At 44.1% G+C, this 17,203-nt stretch overlaps 1 protein-coding gene across 1 annotated transcript in view; it reads left to right on the plus strand.

Annotated features, from left to right (window-relative positions):
• LOC128323230 (neural-cadherin-like) overlaps nucleotides 1-17,203 on the plus strand; it is an 88,940-nt gene that overhangs the window by 37,983 nt on the left and 33,754 nt on the right. The window contains exons 9-16 of the mRNA XM_053245963.1: nucleotides 10-178; nucleotides 809-979; nucleotides 1,646-1,818; nucleotides 1,963-2,130; nucleotides 5,250-5,499; nucleotides 7,041-7,168; nucleotides 9,259-9,445; nucleotides 10,542-10,685. Coding sequence (XP_053101938.1) covers nucleotides 10-178; nucleotides 809-979; nucleotides 1,646-1,818; nucleotides 1,963-2,130; nucleotides 5,250-5,499; nucleotides 7,041-7,168; nucleotides 9,259-9,445; nucleotides 10,542-10,685 — 1,390 coding nt within the window. The remainder of the gene's footprint in view (nucleotides 1-9; nucleotides 179-808; nucleotides 980-1,645; nucleotides 1,819-1,962; nucleotides 2,131-5,249; nucleotides 5,500-7,040; nucleotides 7,169-9,258; nucleotides 9,446-10,541; nucleotides 10,686-17,203) is intronic.

The raw sequence follows: 17,203 nt of genomic DNA on the forward strand, positions 1-17,203 counted from the left end.
GTATTTTAGTGCGCTTACTACAGCGACAGCACCTGGGTTCTGGAAAACCAGCCACCGGGCACCTATGTCCTGGAGGTGGAAGCCTACGATGCAGATCTTGGATTAAATGGAGAAGTGAAATATGGTCTCATGCACAGAGATGGAGCTTCACCAGGTTTCTGTATTGATCCTGATTCAGGTCAGAACTGCCATAATTAGTCCATCTAGCCCAGTAGTCTTGCAACAGCCAGATCCTGCTGAATTTGAAACAGTTAACAGTTCTACAGCTGAGCCTATTGAGATGAAGGAAAGCTGCTTGAACTAGGGAAGAAAATTTCCCCATTCAAAATCCCCTGCTCTGCAACTTTTCCATTCTGGAGTTCTAAACATGTGTATTCCTGCATTAAAAACTCTGTGGCACAAAGAGCCATTTGGATTGTATAAAGAGCAGGCAGGGAAAGGGTTCAGTACCCCTTCACTTTGCCACTTCTCAGCTCTTGGTTGCTTCCTCCAGAAGTGGCTTTTCTTCATTTAAACTGGTTGTCAGAATACCGCTTTTTCTGCATGTACACCCTAGTCCTTTTGGGAAATGGGATGGAGCTCCCTTTGTGTAAACAAAACTTTGCAAGGGAGAAACTTTTTATAAGTCTGAACATTGCAGATAAGTGGTGATGAGTTGTTGCAGCTTGTGATTATGTATTTATTCAATTTCTATACCATCCTGCCAAAAATGGCTCAGGGTGGTTTACACAGAGAAATAACAAACAAATAAGATGATTAATATAAGGGATGGCCATGCAGTCTCCTTCCTTGTATTGTTTTTGTTTAGGAGTTATCACTACAACTCGGAGTTTTGACCGAGAAGAGCAGAGGGAGTATATTCTCTCTGTGACTGCCACAGATCAAGCTCAGGAGCCGCTGATTGGTGTATGTCAAATCAATGTCTTCATCGCTGACGTGAACGATAATAGTCCAAAGTTTGAGAACAGTCATTATCAATGTGAGTGGACATAAGCCATTGCTTTATTTTATCTGCAAGAGCTGATGCAGGTTTGTGGATAGGGTGCTGAGGATTCAGATTCCATCTCAGGGCCACGCTATGTGTGACATTTAATTCCATCATGAAAAGACAAGCTTAAACCAGGAAGTGATTTTTAAAAACTGAAACCTGGAAGTGACCCTTTTATGTCCAAATATGGTTGTGGGGGCACCCAATCCAGTTTGTGACCATGGTGTGCTACAAGGGGTGGTGATTTAACATTGTTCTCTGCTGTTTTTGCACTGAAAATTGCTCCTCCCAGTGTGTGGGAGTTGCTGTGGAGGCAGCCCCAGTGCTGTTTTGAAGCAGCGATTGCAGAAGTTGTGTTTCCGGAGGTTTCCTCATTGGTGACAAAGTGTGGCACAGTGATTAGATTGTTGGACTAGAAATAAGGAGAGCAAATCGCCTTTCAGCCATCAAACTCACTGGGTGATCCTGGGCCAGTCATCTCTCAGTCTAACCTACCGCCCAAGGGTGGTTGTTGAGGATAAACATTATCATGTTCACTGCTCTGGGATCCCCGGAGCAAGAGTGGAATAGAAATTGAATGAAATAATGAATGAATGAATGACATAATACTAGGTCAGGGCATACTCAGAATGAACTGTGTACTTACCTTTTGCAAAGACTTCCTTCGTGAAGACACTCCAGTGGGAACCAGCTTCCTCCAAGCTGCAGCTCATGATGTTGACCAAGGAGTGAATGCTATCATCACATACTCCATGTTACAGCAGGAGCCGGAATACTTCCAAATCAACCCCAGCACAGGCTGGGTATACGTGAATCACTTAATCTCCCAGGTATCTACTGCTTGTCGTCAAGTTTCTTGTCAAACGTGTCCAGTTTCTGACAACTGGAATGCCTGCCGAATCTGCTTTTGTAGTCTGTTCTAGCAACAGAATGCTCAGGCTTTGGTGAATGGCTGTTTCCCATTTTTGTTGCAGACATTCCAAATAAGTAGATACATCATAGCCACAGATGGAGGGAACCGGAGCAGCACTGTGGAACTGACCGTCACCATTACGAATGTAATCAATCAGTCGCCACAGTGGGAGAAAAGTGCATACTGGGTCACAATCCTGGAGAACACTGCTCGTGACACCAAGATAGTGGTAAGCTATGATTTTTAACGTCTCATGAACACCTTTGCTTTAACTGTCCTAGTCCGTTCCCAGTTCTTTCTGTATATGACGTGGTTTTTTTTCTTTTTTGTTAGTTACTTTAGTTTTTAATTTAGAAAGTAATTTTAATGTTGTCTTGCTTTCCATGTTTTTTTACACCGCCCAGAGTCTTTGGAGTGGGCGGTATATTAAATGTTTCTAATAAATAAATAAATAAATAAATCTGTCTTCCATGTGAGAACATGGCTGTTAATGCATGGGCTACTGGCATAGCTTTTTTTTTGCCCCCAGCCTACCAGCCTAAACAAGTGGAGTACTTTGGGCAGGAAATGTGCAACGCAAAAAACGCATACTCCGTATACTGGAGATTTCAGAATATGGAAGGTCTTTCTTCTCCGAGTGTGCTACATCTTTCTTTTTCCTCTGAATGTTTTACATGGCTTTAGTTTGTACATAATGATTTCCAGATATATGATTCCCAGGAGAGGTTCCAGGAACGGAATACATGTCCAAAAGTACTGTATTAATATGATCATATATATACATACCTGCCCTGTCCTGACTTCGCATAAAGCAACTCACTTCTATGGCCTGATAATATAACACATTTGCACATGTATCCAGATGCAGGGATTGCACATACTGTTTTTACAGTATGTACAATACTTTAAAATACTTTAATAGTTTAAAAATGGGTCAAATGCAAAACAACAAAATGTCCATAGCTAATTGCCTTGCGACTGTCTATCTGCCCATCATATATGTGTAAAGACTCTGAAAACTGCTGTTTCCTCTTGAATTGCTTAACAAGTCTGGCTGGTGCAGTTACAGTATATCTGTAGTGATGGTCTGCATACGTACTGATGTCTAATCTTCAGTACATATGTGGAGAACTCATTGTTTGCTAAAATCTGCTTTGTTTAGCAAAGGAAGCTGTCTTCTACCAAGTCAGACCATTGGTCCATCAAGCTCAGTATTGTCCACACAGACTGGCAGTGGCGTCTCCAAGGTTGCAGGCAGGAGTCTCTCTCAGCCCTATCTCAACCTGGAATCCAGATGCTCCCTTAAGGGACCATCTTGCAGTGCTCACGCATCAAATCTCCCATTCAAATGCAAACCAGGGCAGACTCTGCTTAGCAAAGGGGACAATTCATGCTTGCTACTACAGAACCAGCATGCACATGCATCTCTTGTGACCCTAAAATTAAGGAACAATTCAGACTTTATGTTCTTATTGCAGATATCAGAGTCTACATTTGCTAGGGCTTTTGCTTTCCTGCTAATGTGGAAAATTAGCTCATTCTAACAACAATTTGTGTTGTGATTATAAAGTGGAATAAACCCATGTGGTCCTTGGAAGAGGAATATTATACAAATATCTGTTAATAATTATCAGTAGTATAAAGCTGCTTGGATCTTACTCACGGACTGACTCATTGACATGAAACTCTTAGTCCAAACCACAAAAGATAGAAACATGCCATTTTTGCAGGTAGGTTCCAAACCTCACCCAGACTATCACAAAAATCCCAAACCCTGCAAAATGCAGGGACATCCCAAAAAATTAGGGGTAACTCTCCCATTGGACAGCATGGGAAATGATACGCCTTAGAGCTAGTAAAAGACTAGAGTCATAGTGAGATAAAACTGCAAGCTGTTTTACTAATCTATATATTTAATTATCTAAGGCATACCCATGGCTAATCCCATGTGTGGCAGCTCTTGCGAGAGTTTGGAGAGCTGCCAGATAGTCACGGGACGGGCAGGGGAGGAAAATGGCAGCAGCAGTTAATGGCGACAACACAATGGCAGGGACGGGCAGGCGGGCAACGGCCAGGGAGGAAGAAGGTGGCAGGTAGGTGGGGGAGGGGGAGAGGAAACAGTGGGGGGGCGGGGAGGGAAAAGAAGAAGGTGGCAAGTGGGCAGGGAAAGGATGAACGGGGGGAGGAAGAAGCCGGTGGGAGAGGGAGAGGAAACAATGGCGGGTGGGTGGGCAAGTGGCAGCGGGCGGGTAGTGGTGGGAGGCTATGGGCGGCCAGCTAGAGGCAAAGATGCTCTGCGCCCGGCCCAGCTAGTTAATAATAATACTTCATCTCCTTGCTAACAGGCCCACAATTTTAAACATGACAATGAAATATTTGGGGAGTGGCTGTAGCTCAATGACAGAGCACCTGCTTTACATGCAGAAGGCCACAGGTTCAACCCCTGATACCTTTTGGTAGGGCTGGGAAAGACCCTGTCAGAAATCCTAGAGAGCTGCAACTGATCAGATAAATAATGAGCTAGATGGATCCATGGTTTGATTTTTGTAAAACTGCTTCAGAGGTTCCTATGAAATGTAAAGCATTCTGATAATAAAAGAAGAAAAACTGTATTCCACATGTTATTACATAGATATTACTATATCTATGTGATTGTATTCCAAACACATAGATACAGTAATATTTACTAAATTCAGCATAGAAATAACTGGCATTACGTCATGAAAACAGGTTAAAAAACAGTCAAGGTCTTAATTTGCTTCCTAAAGGCCAATAAGGACCTCATCCTCAGTCTAATCCTGCTCCTGCATAGTTTTCTACAAATAAATAAATTGTTGAATTTTCGATAAACTGATGCTAACCTGGGCCACTTGTATTCTGGCTAGGATGTAGATCCTTGTGTGAGATGTGTATCTGAGAAATCAGGAGGTGGACTATTAACAGGGTGAAAGAGCTGTCAGAAAATAGAGGCATCCATTGCATTGATGTTTGTCCTAATAGTTTAATCTCCAAAGCAGCTGCAAGGATAATGCAAAGTCATGTCATGTAAAATATGATGGTTTTGGTGTGCCTTCTTCAGGGCAAGAAGGTCTTACTCCATTCATCACAGCAATTTACTGCTTCACTCAAATAGCTAGGATGAGTGGAATAATATCATCTTATCCCTTAGGAAGGTACCATGCCAAAATGCATTGGGCATGTTACATCACAAAATAGGTATTTGAGCATCATTCACCTCCCTTTTTTCTGGCTTCCAGTCTTTTTGGAACTTCCCATTTTGTTTTGTTTTGTTCATGTAATGCAAATATTGTACATCCTCACATTGGATGCTTTTTTATTTCTTTCCAGACTGTCAAAGCCACATCCCCGCTTAGTGATCCAAGGGTTACATATAACCTGGAAGAGGGTCAGGTCCCAGAGACTAACATGCCTGTCCATTTCTATCTCAAACCAAACAGAGCAGATGGGTCTGCTTCACTTCTAGTTGCTGAACCACTTGACTTTGAGACTACCAAGTTTTTCACGCTGAACATCAAAGCTCAAAATGTAGCTCTGATTCCCTTAGCATCCTTCACCACTGTTTATGTTAATGTAACAGGTTAGTTATTTTATCTTCACAGATCCTTTCTCCTATTTAGAAGTTACTTATATGTGTGTGTTTATTTAGAGAATTTATTAGCTGCCCTTCAAGATAAGCTGCCAGGGTAGCAAACAATTAGAAAGATAAAATAATATAGTCATTTCCACCAGAAAGACAACACAAACACAGAAACTGCTACGGCACCACACAAAAACCGAGCTGAAACATAAGCAACAATTAAAACCAGTTCTTCTACATGCTGGAATGCCTGAGCAAATAATAAAGCCTCTTACCTACCTCACAGGATTGTTGAAAGGATAAACACACCCATGTACACCACTTGGCTTCTCGGAGGAAGAGCTGGATATAAAATGTAAAAATAAATAAAATAAAGTATGTTTAAAGATTTCTGTAGTTTGGATGATCCAACAAATTGTTTGTTCAATCATAAACACAGGCCTAAGAAACTCCCGGGCTACCTGTTCCCTCCGTCCTCTCCTTGGCACAGAGCTGGAACACAAGCATTCTCTTTAGTTAAACCACAGCTCCACGATCAGATCCTGGCTTCGTATCCTGGTTTGTAAACTGTGGTTTGTAAACCTGGCTTCATATCCTGGCTTGTAAACTGTGGTCAGATGACATGTGGAACTATAGTTTAGCCAGAATTCCTCCCCTGCAGCTGAACATGTGAAGGTAGGGTGGAGGAGGTAATGCATAAGCTTAGCAAGTTGACATTTAAGTTGACCGTGGTTTGTTGGATTATCTCAACTCAGCTAGTATTAGTAGTAAGAACTTATTCAGACAGACAGCATTTCCTATAGCAAGCCTTTTTAAGGGATGTGATCCCCTTTTCTCTTATTGAAAGACTTTTCCAAACTTCAGAGTGTGTGTGTGTGCATGTGTGTGTGTGTTTGTTTGTTTGTGGGTGCGTGTGCGTGTGTATTGTGGGGGGAGTTCAGGTTCATATTATTGCACAAGTCATTGATTGGCAATAGCTCAGTGGTAGAGCATCTGCTTTGTATGCAGAAGGTCCCAGGTTCAATCCCTGGCCTCTCCAGGTAGGGCTGGGAAAGATTCTTGCCTGAAACCCTGGACAGCTGCAGCCAGTTAGAGTAGGCCAGGAGTTCCCAACCTGTGGTATTCCAGAGACATTCCTGAACTACAACTTCCATCACCCCCAGCTACAATTTATTGTTGTTTGGGATTATGAGAGTTATAGTTCAGCAATATCTGGAGTACCACCGGTTGGAAACCCCTGGTGTAGGCAATACCGAGCCAGATGGATCAATGGTCTGACTCAGTATAAGGCAGCTTCCTATATTCCTGTGACCATAGTATAAAGCAGTGGGATGCAGTTAGATACAACACTGTTATTTGGTATGTAAGCATCAAGGACCCATGAAATAGAAATATAAAGTATTGATAGGAAAAGGAACATATTCCTCACATCACTTTACAGTCTTCACAAATGATTAGTAAAACATTGAAATATTAAATTAAAACGAATAGTAGTTGATATCAAGACTCTTTACTGCTAAATTTCCTCTTTTGTTCTGCAGATATCAATGATAATGTTCCATTCTTCACATCTTCCAATTACGAGGTTTCTGTGCCTGAAGGAGCAGACGTTGGTACTTCTGTTGTGCAGGTTCTAGCTACTGATTCAGATTCTGGACTCCATGGAGAGGTTTGCCTTTATTATTTTTGTTTTCTTTACTATACATGAGTCCGTGAGTGAGAGAGTGTAGCAAATGAAGCTACAAACGGTTGCTGTTGTTTTTCAGTTTCCTTAGGTGCAGGGTCAAACTTAACTTGGTGTAAGACCCTAATTTTTTTTTCTAAGCAAGGGGGTACTAGTACCTATCTGATCGCATTCGCTCATATGAATCCATATTCGCTCATTTGAATCTGCTGGAGCACTCTGTTCATTGTTTCAGGCCCTGCTCATGGCCCCGCCACTAACAGAGATCCGGTTGGAGGGGACTAGAGACGAGGCCTTTTCGACTGTGGCCCCTCAGCTTTGGAATGCCCTCCCTGAAGAGCTTCGCCATGCTCCCTCCCTTAGTGTTTTTAAAAAACAACTAAAAACACACCTTTTTAAGGCGGCTTTTTAATTCTCCAATTTTAGTTATATCTGGTAGGTCCTTTAGTTTTCAGTTTTTATCACTCTCCGTTTTTAGCTTTTAAAATATTTTTAAAATTTGAACTTTATACTAATTATGGTTTTTAACCTGACTTTTAACTTGTTTACTCAGTTTGGTTAATCATTACTTTTATTGTATATTGTATCTATTTTATTGTTGTGAGCTGCCCTGAGTGTACTGGATGGGCGGGGTATGTATGTATGTATAAATAAATAAATAAATAAATAAATAGTTGCTGAAGTAGGAAGCTCAGCACACGTGTTACCGTGGAACATGATAGCAGGTGGCATATCTTGCTTACAGGGAAAAGGTTGTGTTTTCTAATGTGTGGAAGCCAAATATGTATATTTTTAATTTAATGTTTTTTGACATTTTGTGTGTTCCAAAGCCTTTCCCAGTCCCCACCCCCACCCCCGAGTCCAGCCCAATATATTTGACAACAGTCATGTAGACCACCACATGATTTAGTTCAGTCCATGGTAAGTGGCATACCTTAAGATGCATGTTATCATTTAAAAACCTGTCATTTCCAATAAGCAACACATTAGCTTATTAAAAATTTTTAAGTAACTCAGCTTATACCTTTTGGGCTATATCAGGGTTTCTCAAACTTGGGTCCCCAGATGTGAAACTACACCTCCTATCATCCCTTGCCACAATGGCTGAAGGTAGGGGGTGATGGGAATTGTAGTCCAACAATATCTGGGGACCTGAGTTTGAGAAAAGCTGGGGACACATCCTTAGGGGTACATGCAGTTTCCAGAACCAATATAATCTACAGTCTTCTGATCTCATCACCATTTAATGTTGTGTTTACAATATGGTTTACAATATGCCAGCATCTGCATCATGCATTGAGGCTAGTTCTATGCCATCCCTGATTTGGCTAGTTATGGCTCTAGTAGCCAGAAATGAGATGGCTGTGGATAAGACAGACATACTGTGGAACTAGCTTCCCCCTCCCAATTTCTACCTACATTAACATGTAAACTACAAATAAAAAGTCACGCTATGAGCTGTATAGTCTTTCCCCCTTCCATACACATTGGGGTATTGCCTGAAAGAGATTTCTGCAAGAGGCATTGACCTGTGACTGAGCTAGAATAATTGTGGCCTTGGAGCTTAAATTTTAGATATCCCTGAAGAAGGGCAAAGGGAAATATGGAGCCAGTATAGTCAGTGGAAGTACCTAATGGCGCAGCGGGGAAGTAACGAGAGGCTGCTGGTTCGAATCCCCGCTGGTATGTTTCCCAGACTATGGAAAACACCTATATTGGGCAGCAGCGATATAGGAAGGTGCTGAAAGGCATCATCTCAGACTGCGCGGGAGATGGCAATGGTAAACTGCTCCTGTATCCTACCAAAGAAAACCACACGGCTCTGTGGTTGCCAGGAGTCGACACCGACTCGACGGCACTTTACCTTTATAGTTAAGTGGATAGTGTGTTAGGCTTGGACTTGGTATGAATCCATATTGTAGCATCACCATGGACCCATTGACAAGACACGATATTTCTGCATGTTTTTCCTCATCTGTAAAATTATGAATTATGAGGACCATTTTTGTCATAAAGATGGGTGAGATAGGGATGGTAAAGCATAAAACCTCACTTGGAATATTCCCCAACTGCAGGTCCGCTATTTGATACTGAAGGACGCTAGTGAAGATTACCAGTACTTCACCATTGACCCCAAGTTGGGAACCATTTCCACCCAGGTATCCTTTGATAGAGAGAAGAGAGGATCTTACTTGATTGAAGTTCAGTCTCAGGATTCTTCTGAATCAGCCAGGGCTGGTCTATATGGGCAGCCTAACACAGGTAACCTCAGTAGGTGTGACTGACTGATTGATTAAGTGCCATCAAGTTGGTGTTGACTCTTAGCAATCACATAGATAGATTCTCTCCAGGATGATCTGTCTTCAACTTGGCCTTTAAGGTCAGAAAGCAGCATATGAAGTTGAAGAGCTAAGATGCTCTGACTAGCTAGATATAAATGACATAAAAGGAAGAATCTTCTGGAGCAATAGTTAATTGACATATAAACAGAGCATGAGCTTCAGTCTTTAGATCAAATATCTGTAGTAATTTCAGTGAACTCTGCCATTGCTGTCAATTACCCAGGAATGGGGGTGCTTTTCTGTGCTTTCTATTTAATCTGAATAAAGGAATTATTATGCAGCCTAGCCCAGGGATGGCCCAAGATATGGTGGCACCTGAGGCAAGGTACCGAGTGCTGCCTTGCCCCATGACCCTGGTGGAGCTCAGCTCACTTTCAAAGCTGACCTTTGCAAGCGTTGAAAGTGGGGCAGGAGGTGGGAAGTGGAAGAGGTTGCCAGTAACTTTCTCTTCTCTCCTCGTGCTTTTCGCAAGCTTTCCAAGGAGTATGGGGAGAAGCTCTCCCAAGTTTGCAAGGGTCAGATTGGTCCTGAAAAGCTGTTCCCTCTTAGTCCCCTACTAACTGAACAAAAGAGGCACCTTTTAAAAGTGATGATTCTCTTTACTGAGTACGGGAAGAAGAACTGGCCTTATCCATCCCCAGCACAGCATCCCTCCTGTGGCTTTCGCCAGTGTCTATCATATGTTTCTTTTTTAGATTGTGAGCCTTTTGGGGACAAGGAGCCATTTTGTTTATTTATATCTATTTAAACTGCTTTGGGAACTTTTGTTGGAAAACGGTATATAAATATTTGTCATATTCGTATTCATTCCAATGGCATCAGCGGGGGCATTTTATCACACTCCTGGTGTCCCAAAGGCAAGCCTGGCTCACCTCTCCCCATGGAAGGGCTGCCCTTGCTGTAGCCGTATATGTGTCAGAAGAACTCTCTGTGGCAAAACAAGGTTCAAAAGGATGTGGTGAGATGGTGGTATTTGCTCCCAGATCTTAATAATAAATGATCTCTTGTTTTTTCAGATACTGCATATGTGAGGATTTTTATTAGTGATGTAAATGACAATGCCCCTGCCTTCCTACATTCAGTATATGAAATCAATGTAGATGAAGACAAGGATGTTGGGTATGCTGTTCTGACAGCAACTGCAAATGATAGAGATGAAGGTATGAAGGTGCTGCTCTCCTCCTTGTGATGTACAGTCTTGACTGTTTATCCAGACATTTTGGTTTACGTCAGAATAATCCCTTGCATCCCAATACCCACTTGCACTCACTGCTGACAGATTGAGTGTTCCTGTTCAGATCTGACTCGGGACAATACCTTCCTATCTCATTGCATGTGTTAACTTAATGTAGCCACAGTGAATGATTATCATCTGTTACTGCTGGTGTGAATCATCAGGCTGCATCTCTGCCACAGGATATGATGATGACCACTCGTTTTGATAGCTTTAAAACGGGCTTAGATACATCTGTGAAGGATAAGTCTGTCCATGGCTATTAGTCTTGATGGATTACCTCCAGGTTCAGAGACAGGATGCCTGAGAACAACATTTGCAGGGGAGCAATAGCAGGGAAAGAGGCATGCTTTCATCTACTGCTTGTGGGCTTCCCAGAGGCATCTGGCTGGCCACTGTTGGAAAGAGGATGTTGGCTGTGCGACTGATCCAGCAACGTTCTTATGTTTTATGTTCTTACGTCATGCATTTAAGCTTTTACATAAGCAAAGTCTCAATGTGAGCCTCTTACATTTCTAGCTTTAGTCCCCAAAGCTCACAATTTCCACCCTTATGCCTATTTGTAATGACAACTGAGGATACCACATCATGCATCTAGTGAAAAAGGCTCTAAAGTCTATTTACATTCCACTCCCTGGAATGTTGAGGTCGGCCTGGCCAGTCCTGGTCCAGCTGTCACCTTTTGCATTGTTTGATCGAAGCCTTGACCTGCAGTGTTCCTTCTGCTTTAATTTGGTTAGGCAGAGCCTTTATCTGTGGGACTTCCTTATTCAACAGTTTACGATGCCACCCAACCCACTATGCTTTGTCGAAACTGCTGCCTGTAAAAGGCAAAGGCAGAATTAGCTGGCCAACTAAACATGTATCTCCCTCCGTGCACAGAGAGGTCACATCTTAATGTAACCAAACACCAATATTACTATATAAATCAAACTAACACAGATGAATTCTTCACACTGTGCTAAATGTATAAAAAGAAGTATCTCTCCACCAGCTAATATATTCTTCTGCTGTTTTTTATAAGTGAAAGGAAGCTAGGCCCTTTGAGGTATGATACAGTTAACCTGGAAGTACATTTTTGGGAAGTCTCATTCATGCTAGTGTCTTGTTCGATTCTTCCTCCATGGACAAAAAATGCTGGCAAGGGACCCCACTTTGGAACTTTCAAAGCTTGTTACAATTTGGCAGGAACTCGGCCCCCTCTCCCCTATGCAGCTGCGCCAGCCTCTCCCTCCTCAGTCTTTCTTCATCCGCGGACAGATCGACACCTCTTCAGAGCACTCTGAGCTTCGAGGAGGGGGGACACCTTGGCTAGGTTTGTCAGTTTATTCCTTTTAGTTTCCTTTCCTATCCTATTCTTTAGTTTCCTTTCCTATTTTCCCTTGCGTCCCCCCTCCCCCACCCCCTCCCTCCGGGGAGAATTCTCCATACCCTTTTCCATACCCCCTAAATTGTGAAAGTTACATTTAAAAAGTGCACCTGCTGTGCTGTCAAATTACCATCTACAGCTGGTCACAGCCGGTGCCTTTTCTGCCTGGGAGAAGCACACGTGGTAGAGACCTGCACCCACTGTTCTAACTTCACGAAGCAGGCCTGTAAGAACCGGGCCTCCAGACTCTACTTGTGGCTGTGGGAAAAGGCCCCGTGTGCCTCCAGAGTTGCAAACATGCAGTCCACTGAAGCAGAAAGCTCGGCTCAGAAACCGAGCTCTATGGCAGCTGCTGTGCCTTTGGTGCCTCCTACAGTAAAACAGTCAGGTCACAGCACAACTTCAAAGCCGCTCTCAGAGCCAGTGGCTCACTTGGATTCGACCTCAGTACCGACTCAGCAGCCTCTTCTCAAAAAGAAGAAGAAAAAGTGTCCTCCTCAGTCTGAAACCACTTCAGCCACACAAAAAGGACCGTTAAGATCCTGCCCCACGCCTTAAAAAGAAGAAAAAGCTCTAATTTATTGAATCCCCCAGCTGCCACTGGATTCGACGCTTCTAGCAGGACAAGGCTCCCCACGCTCGATGGGCTCCCACACAGTCCCAGAAGTCCTAGATCCAGTCTTTGACCCTGACAAATTCGAAGCAGAGCTTGAACACAAGGCGCGAGGGGACCAGATTTTTGAGCCCGAAGACATCTACTCTGACCCAGACCAGGCTTGCTCCCTGACCTGGGCACTACAGTCCGAATTTGATGACCTACACCCCCAGGTACCAGATAGCGAACCAAGGACCTTCTACCATCCTCAGTACTGAGGACAATCTGAGTGGGAAGACTACCGCCAAACCTCGAGATACCAGAGTCACAGCGTGTATTATGATCTTGAACCCGACTATTCTAGGGATGCCTGTTGCCATCATCACTATGAAAGTTTCCAAGAGGATACCTATCCACCTAGACGTCAGAGAGCGCTGGATTATTCCTATGATGAACCTTGGGAAGAGTGTTACCACATCCTTCTTCAGTCATGCTCTCGATCCCCTGAGCTTTGCCACACTATTTAGCTACCTGACTCAGGAGCCAGAGATAGAAGTCTTCCACTCCCTCCAGACATCCGTTGCCTACACAAGAGCCTCATAACAAGCATAAACTATCTCAAATTCCAGCTTCAACATCTGCTCTACCCGCCAACACTCCTGTTCATGCTGAACCGGAGGACAAATTACATACCTCAACCCAGGTCTCACTTCACTGACACCAAGATCCTCATCTGCTCAACTCCGAGTCAGGGGAAGAAGAGGAAGAAGAAGATGACGCTGAGGATGGAACAGTGGCAGATTATTCTCTCTCCGTTGAGACTCTTTCCCTAGGTTCGTCTCCTAAGGACCAACTCATGGATGCAAAGCCATCTTCCCCTTCGGAAGATTATTTGCACTACCTATCTCTTATGGCATCCTCCCTGGGCGTTGAACTTCGCCAGCAGAATAAGGTGGACCTTGATCCCCTCTTTGGTCTTTTCAACGCAGATTCATGCGCGCCTATGTCATTGCCATTAATGTGGCCCAGAGCTCCTCCCCCTCACCAACATTCCACTTTCCCAACGGTGGCTTGATCTTTTCATTCCCCAAAGTTTTCATCATACAACAGGAAGCAGCACTTCCAGTTCACTAAGCCACCTCTCCAGAGGCAGAGGCCTCAACCATCCTTCCCCAAGAAACAATGACTTTCCTCTCCTCACCAGAGTTGGAACTCCCTTATCCCCTTACCTTCCAGCTTGGGAAGCAATCACATCCAACTCTTGGGTTCTCATTATTGTCCGTGTCGGCTATGCCCTAGAGTTCTCAGAGACCCCTCCCTTCTCTCCCGTCCTCACCACCAAACCCACAAATACCTTACAACAAGAAGTTGCCTCCCTTTTGGAAAAGGATGCCATCGAACCAGTGTCTCCTACTGCAGGCCCGGGGTATTATTCCCTGTACTTCGCAATTCCCAAAGCTGACAGAGGCATATGGACTATTCTAGACCTGAGGGGACTGAATGCATGCATCACCTACAAACGCTTCCGGATGGCGATGATCCCAACAATCCTTAACCTTCTCAGCAGAGGGATGTGGTTCGCCTCTCTAGACCTAAAAGATGCTTATTACCACCTCACAATCAGGCCTCAACATTGAAAATTTATCCGCTTCAGAATAGGCAATGACACATTTCAGTTCAAATCCCTCCCCTTGGGTCTTGCCTCAGCCCCCCGTATTTTCACAAAGTGTGTGGCCCCGGTGGTGGCCTTCCTTCAAGAGTCAGGAATTCACCTCTTCCCATATTCCTGTTTATAGATGACTGGCTCATCGTGGCAGACTCCCCCTCAGAGGTAGAAGATGCAGTCCATACCAAACACAGCTCCTCGACAGCCTTGGCTTCGCCATCAATTACAAAAAAATTTCATCTCACCCCAACTACTAGGGATGTGCAAACAGGTTTGACATTGAACGTGTTCGACATTGAACCGGTTCAGTTTGACTGTTCAAGTTCAAACCAAACCACCCTGTTTGGTCCGACCCCAGACCAAAACCACCACACACACCCCAGCCAGTTCAAGGGGTTCACAATCTTGATGATGATGACGTTCACAGGTTTTATTATTATTGTTGTTGTTGTTGTTTGTTGTTGTTATTAATTTGATATTTTTTCCAAACTTACCCCCTCCGGGAGAGTTGTCTGAGGTGGTGGTGGGTCCGCAGAGGTTCCCCCTCCCTCCCCCGCTGGCCTCACTTAGTCTGTTCTTTGGCCAGTTTTTGGCCTTTCCCTCAGGCCTGGTGGCCATTTTGGAGGCCGCTGTGCCTGCGCAATGGGCCTCTGCGTGGCCTAGGTCATGCCAGGCCATGCAGAGGCTCATTGCACAGGCACAGTGACCTCCAAAATGGCCAGCACACTGCGGGGGGCGGGAGGCTGGAAATTGCCCAATGGCTGATTTTTGGACTAAGGGAAGCCTACGGGGGAGGGGAAACCTCCGTGGACCACCCCCTCTGCTGCCTTGGACAACTCCCCTGGAGGGGGTAAGTTTGGGTGTTTTTTTTTGGTTTTTTTTTAAATTAACCACCACCACCCCCAGACTGAACTGAACAGGGATGGTGGTTTGAGGAGGTGCCAGACCAAACTGGCCCAGTCCAGTTCAAACCAAACCGGACCAGCCAGTTCCATGCACATCCCTACTGATTATCACCATCGAATTGGGTGGGGAGGTGGGGTATCTGTGATCTGTAAGAATACCATCTCCCTTACCAGGATCCCTGTCAGAGATTTGGTCTTTACCGAATGTGTGTACCTAAGTCTAGGGACCAGGGATAGACTGGGACTTCTGCTGGTGTTCCGATCACCTCGCTGCCCAGTGGAGTCCCCAACTGAGCTGACAGATCTGGTTGCTGAGTTGGCATTGGAGTGGCCCAGGTTGTTCATGGTGGGGGACTTCAATGTTCATTTTGGGACCAGGTTGTTGGGAGCAGTTCAAGAGTTCATAGCGGCCATACGACTGTGGGCCTATCCCAATTCGTCTCTGGATCAACACATGAAGCTGGTCACACAGTTGATTTGGTCTTTTGCTCTGATCAGGGTGGTGTTCAGTGGGTCATCTCCCCATTATTTATTTATTTATTCATTCATTCAATTTCTATACCGCCCTTCCAAAATGGCTGAGGGCAATTTAAAGATAAAACAAAAACAGTTAAAATCAATCAACAATTAAAACAGAGATTTTAAAATACCGTAAAACAGTTAAATAATATATATATATTAAAAATCCTGAAAAACCCAGTAATTAAAACCCCCTTACAACAATTTAAACACCTTGGAAGGCCAGGCCAAACAGATAATTCTTAAGGGCTCTCCTGAAGGTCAATAAAGAGTTCAAATTATGGATTTCTGCAGGGAGCACATTCCACAGCCCAGGAATGGCTACAGAGAAGGCCCGCCTCTGAGTCACCACCAGACGTACCGGTGGTAACTGGAGACGGACCTCGTCAGATAACCTTAATGTGCAGTGGGGATCATACAGAAGAAGGCGCTCTCTAAGATATCTCGGACCCAAGCTGTTCAAGGCTTTAAAGGAAATAACCAGCACTTTGTATTTTGCCCAGAAACATGTCGGCATCCAATGCAACTGTTTCTGATCCGTCTGTTAGTGATCCGTCCATTGTCACAGACAGATCACTATCTGGTTAAGGTAGAACTTACAGCCACAACCCACCTCTGCAGGGGTAAAGGACCTATTAGGTTGGTCTACCCGAGGAGGTTATTGCATCCAATAGGATTCCAAGAAGCCTTGGAAGGGTTTGGAGTTGGCTCTGCTAATGATTCTGTCGATGCTCTGGTACAAACATGGAATAATGAACTCACTAGAGCAATAGACACAATAGCTCCTAAGCATCCTTTCCTATTTGCTTTAAAGACAGCCCCGTGGTATTTGGATGAACTACAGGAGCTGAAGCGGCAAGGTAGACAACTAGAACGCAAGTGCAGGAAGACTCGGTGCGAGTCTGATTGGGCACAACACAGAGCACATTTGAAGATCTATGCTCTGGCAGTGCAGGCGGCAAAGAAACATTTCTTTTCTGCCCGCATTGCTTCTGCAAATTCACGTCCAGCTGAGTTGTCTAGGGTCATGAGGGGGCTAGAATGTACCCCTCACCCTTGAATTTAAACTTGGAACAATTGGTTACTTGCTGTGATGTTTTAAATGACTTTTTTGCAGATAAAATATCTTGTATTCGGGCCAAACTGGATTCCACAGTTACTGCAGAGTCTACTGTGGAGGTGTCCAGCAACTCCTCTTATGGAATTAGATTGGATCATTTTCAGTTTGTGACTCCTGAGGAAGTGGACAAACTGCTTCAGACTGTGCAGCCTACAACCTGTTCTTTTGACCCTTGCCTAATTTGGCTTATTTCATCTGATCATTATATTATCAGAGAGGGTCTGGTAAATATTATAAATGCTTCTCTGAGGGAGGGCAGGATGCGTACTT

Source organism: Hemicordylus capensis, chromosome 4 (genome assembly GCF_027244095.1).
Source record: "Hemicordylus capensis ecotype Gifberg chromosome 4, rHemCap1.1.pri, whole genome shotgun sequence".
In the NCBI taxonomy this organism is placed as follows: domain Eukaryota; kingdom Metazoa; phylum Chordata; class Lepidosauria; order Squamata; family Cordylidae; genus Hemicordylus; species Hemicordylus capensis.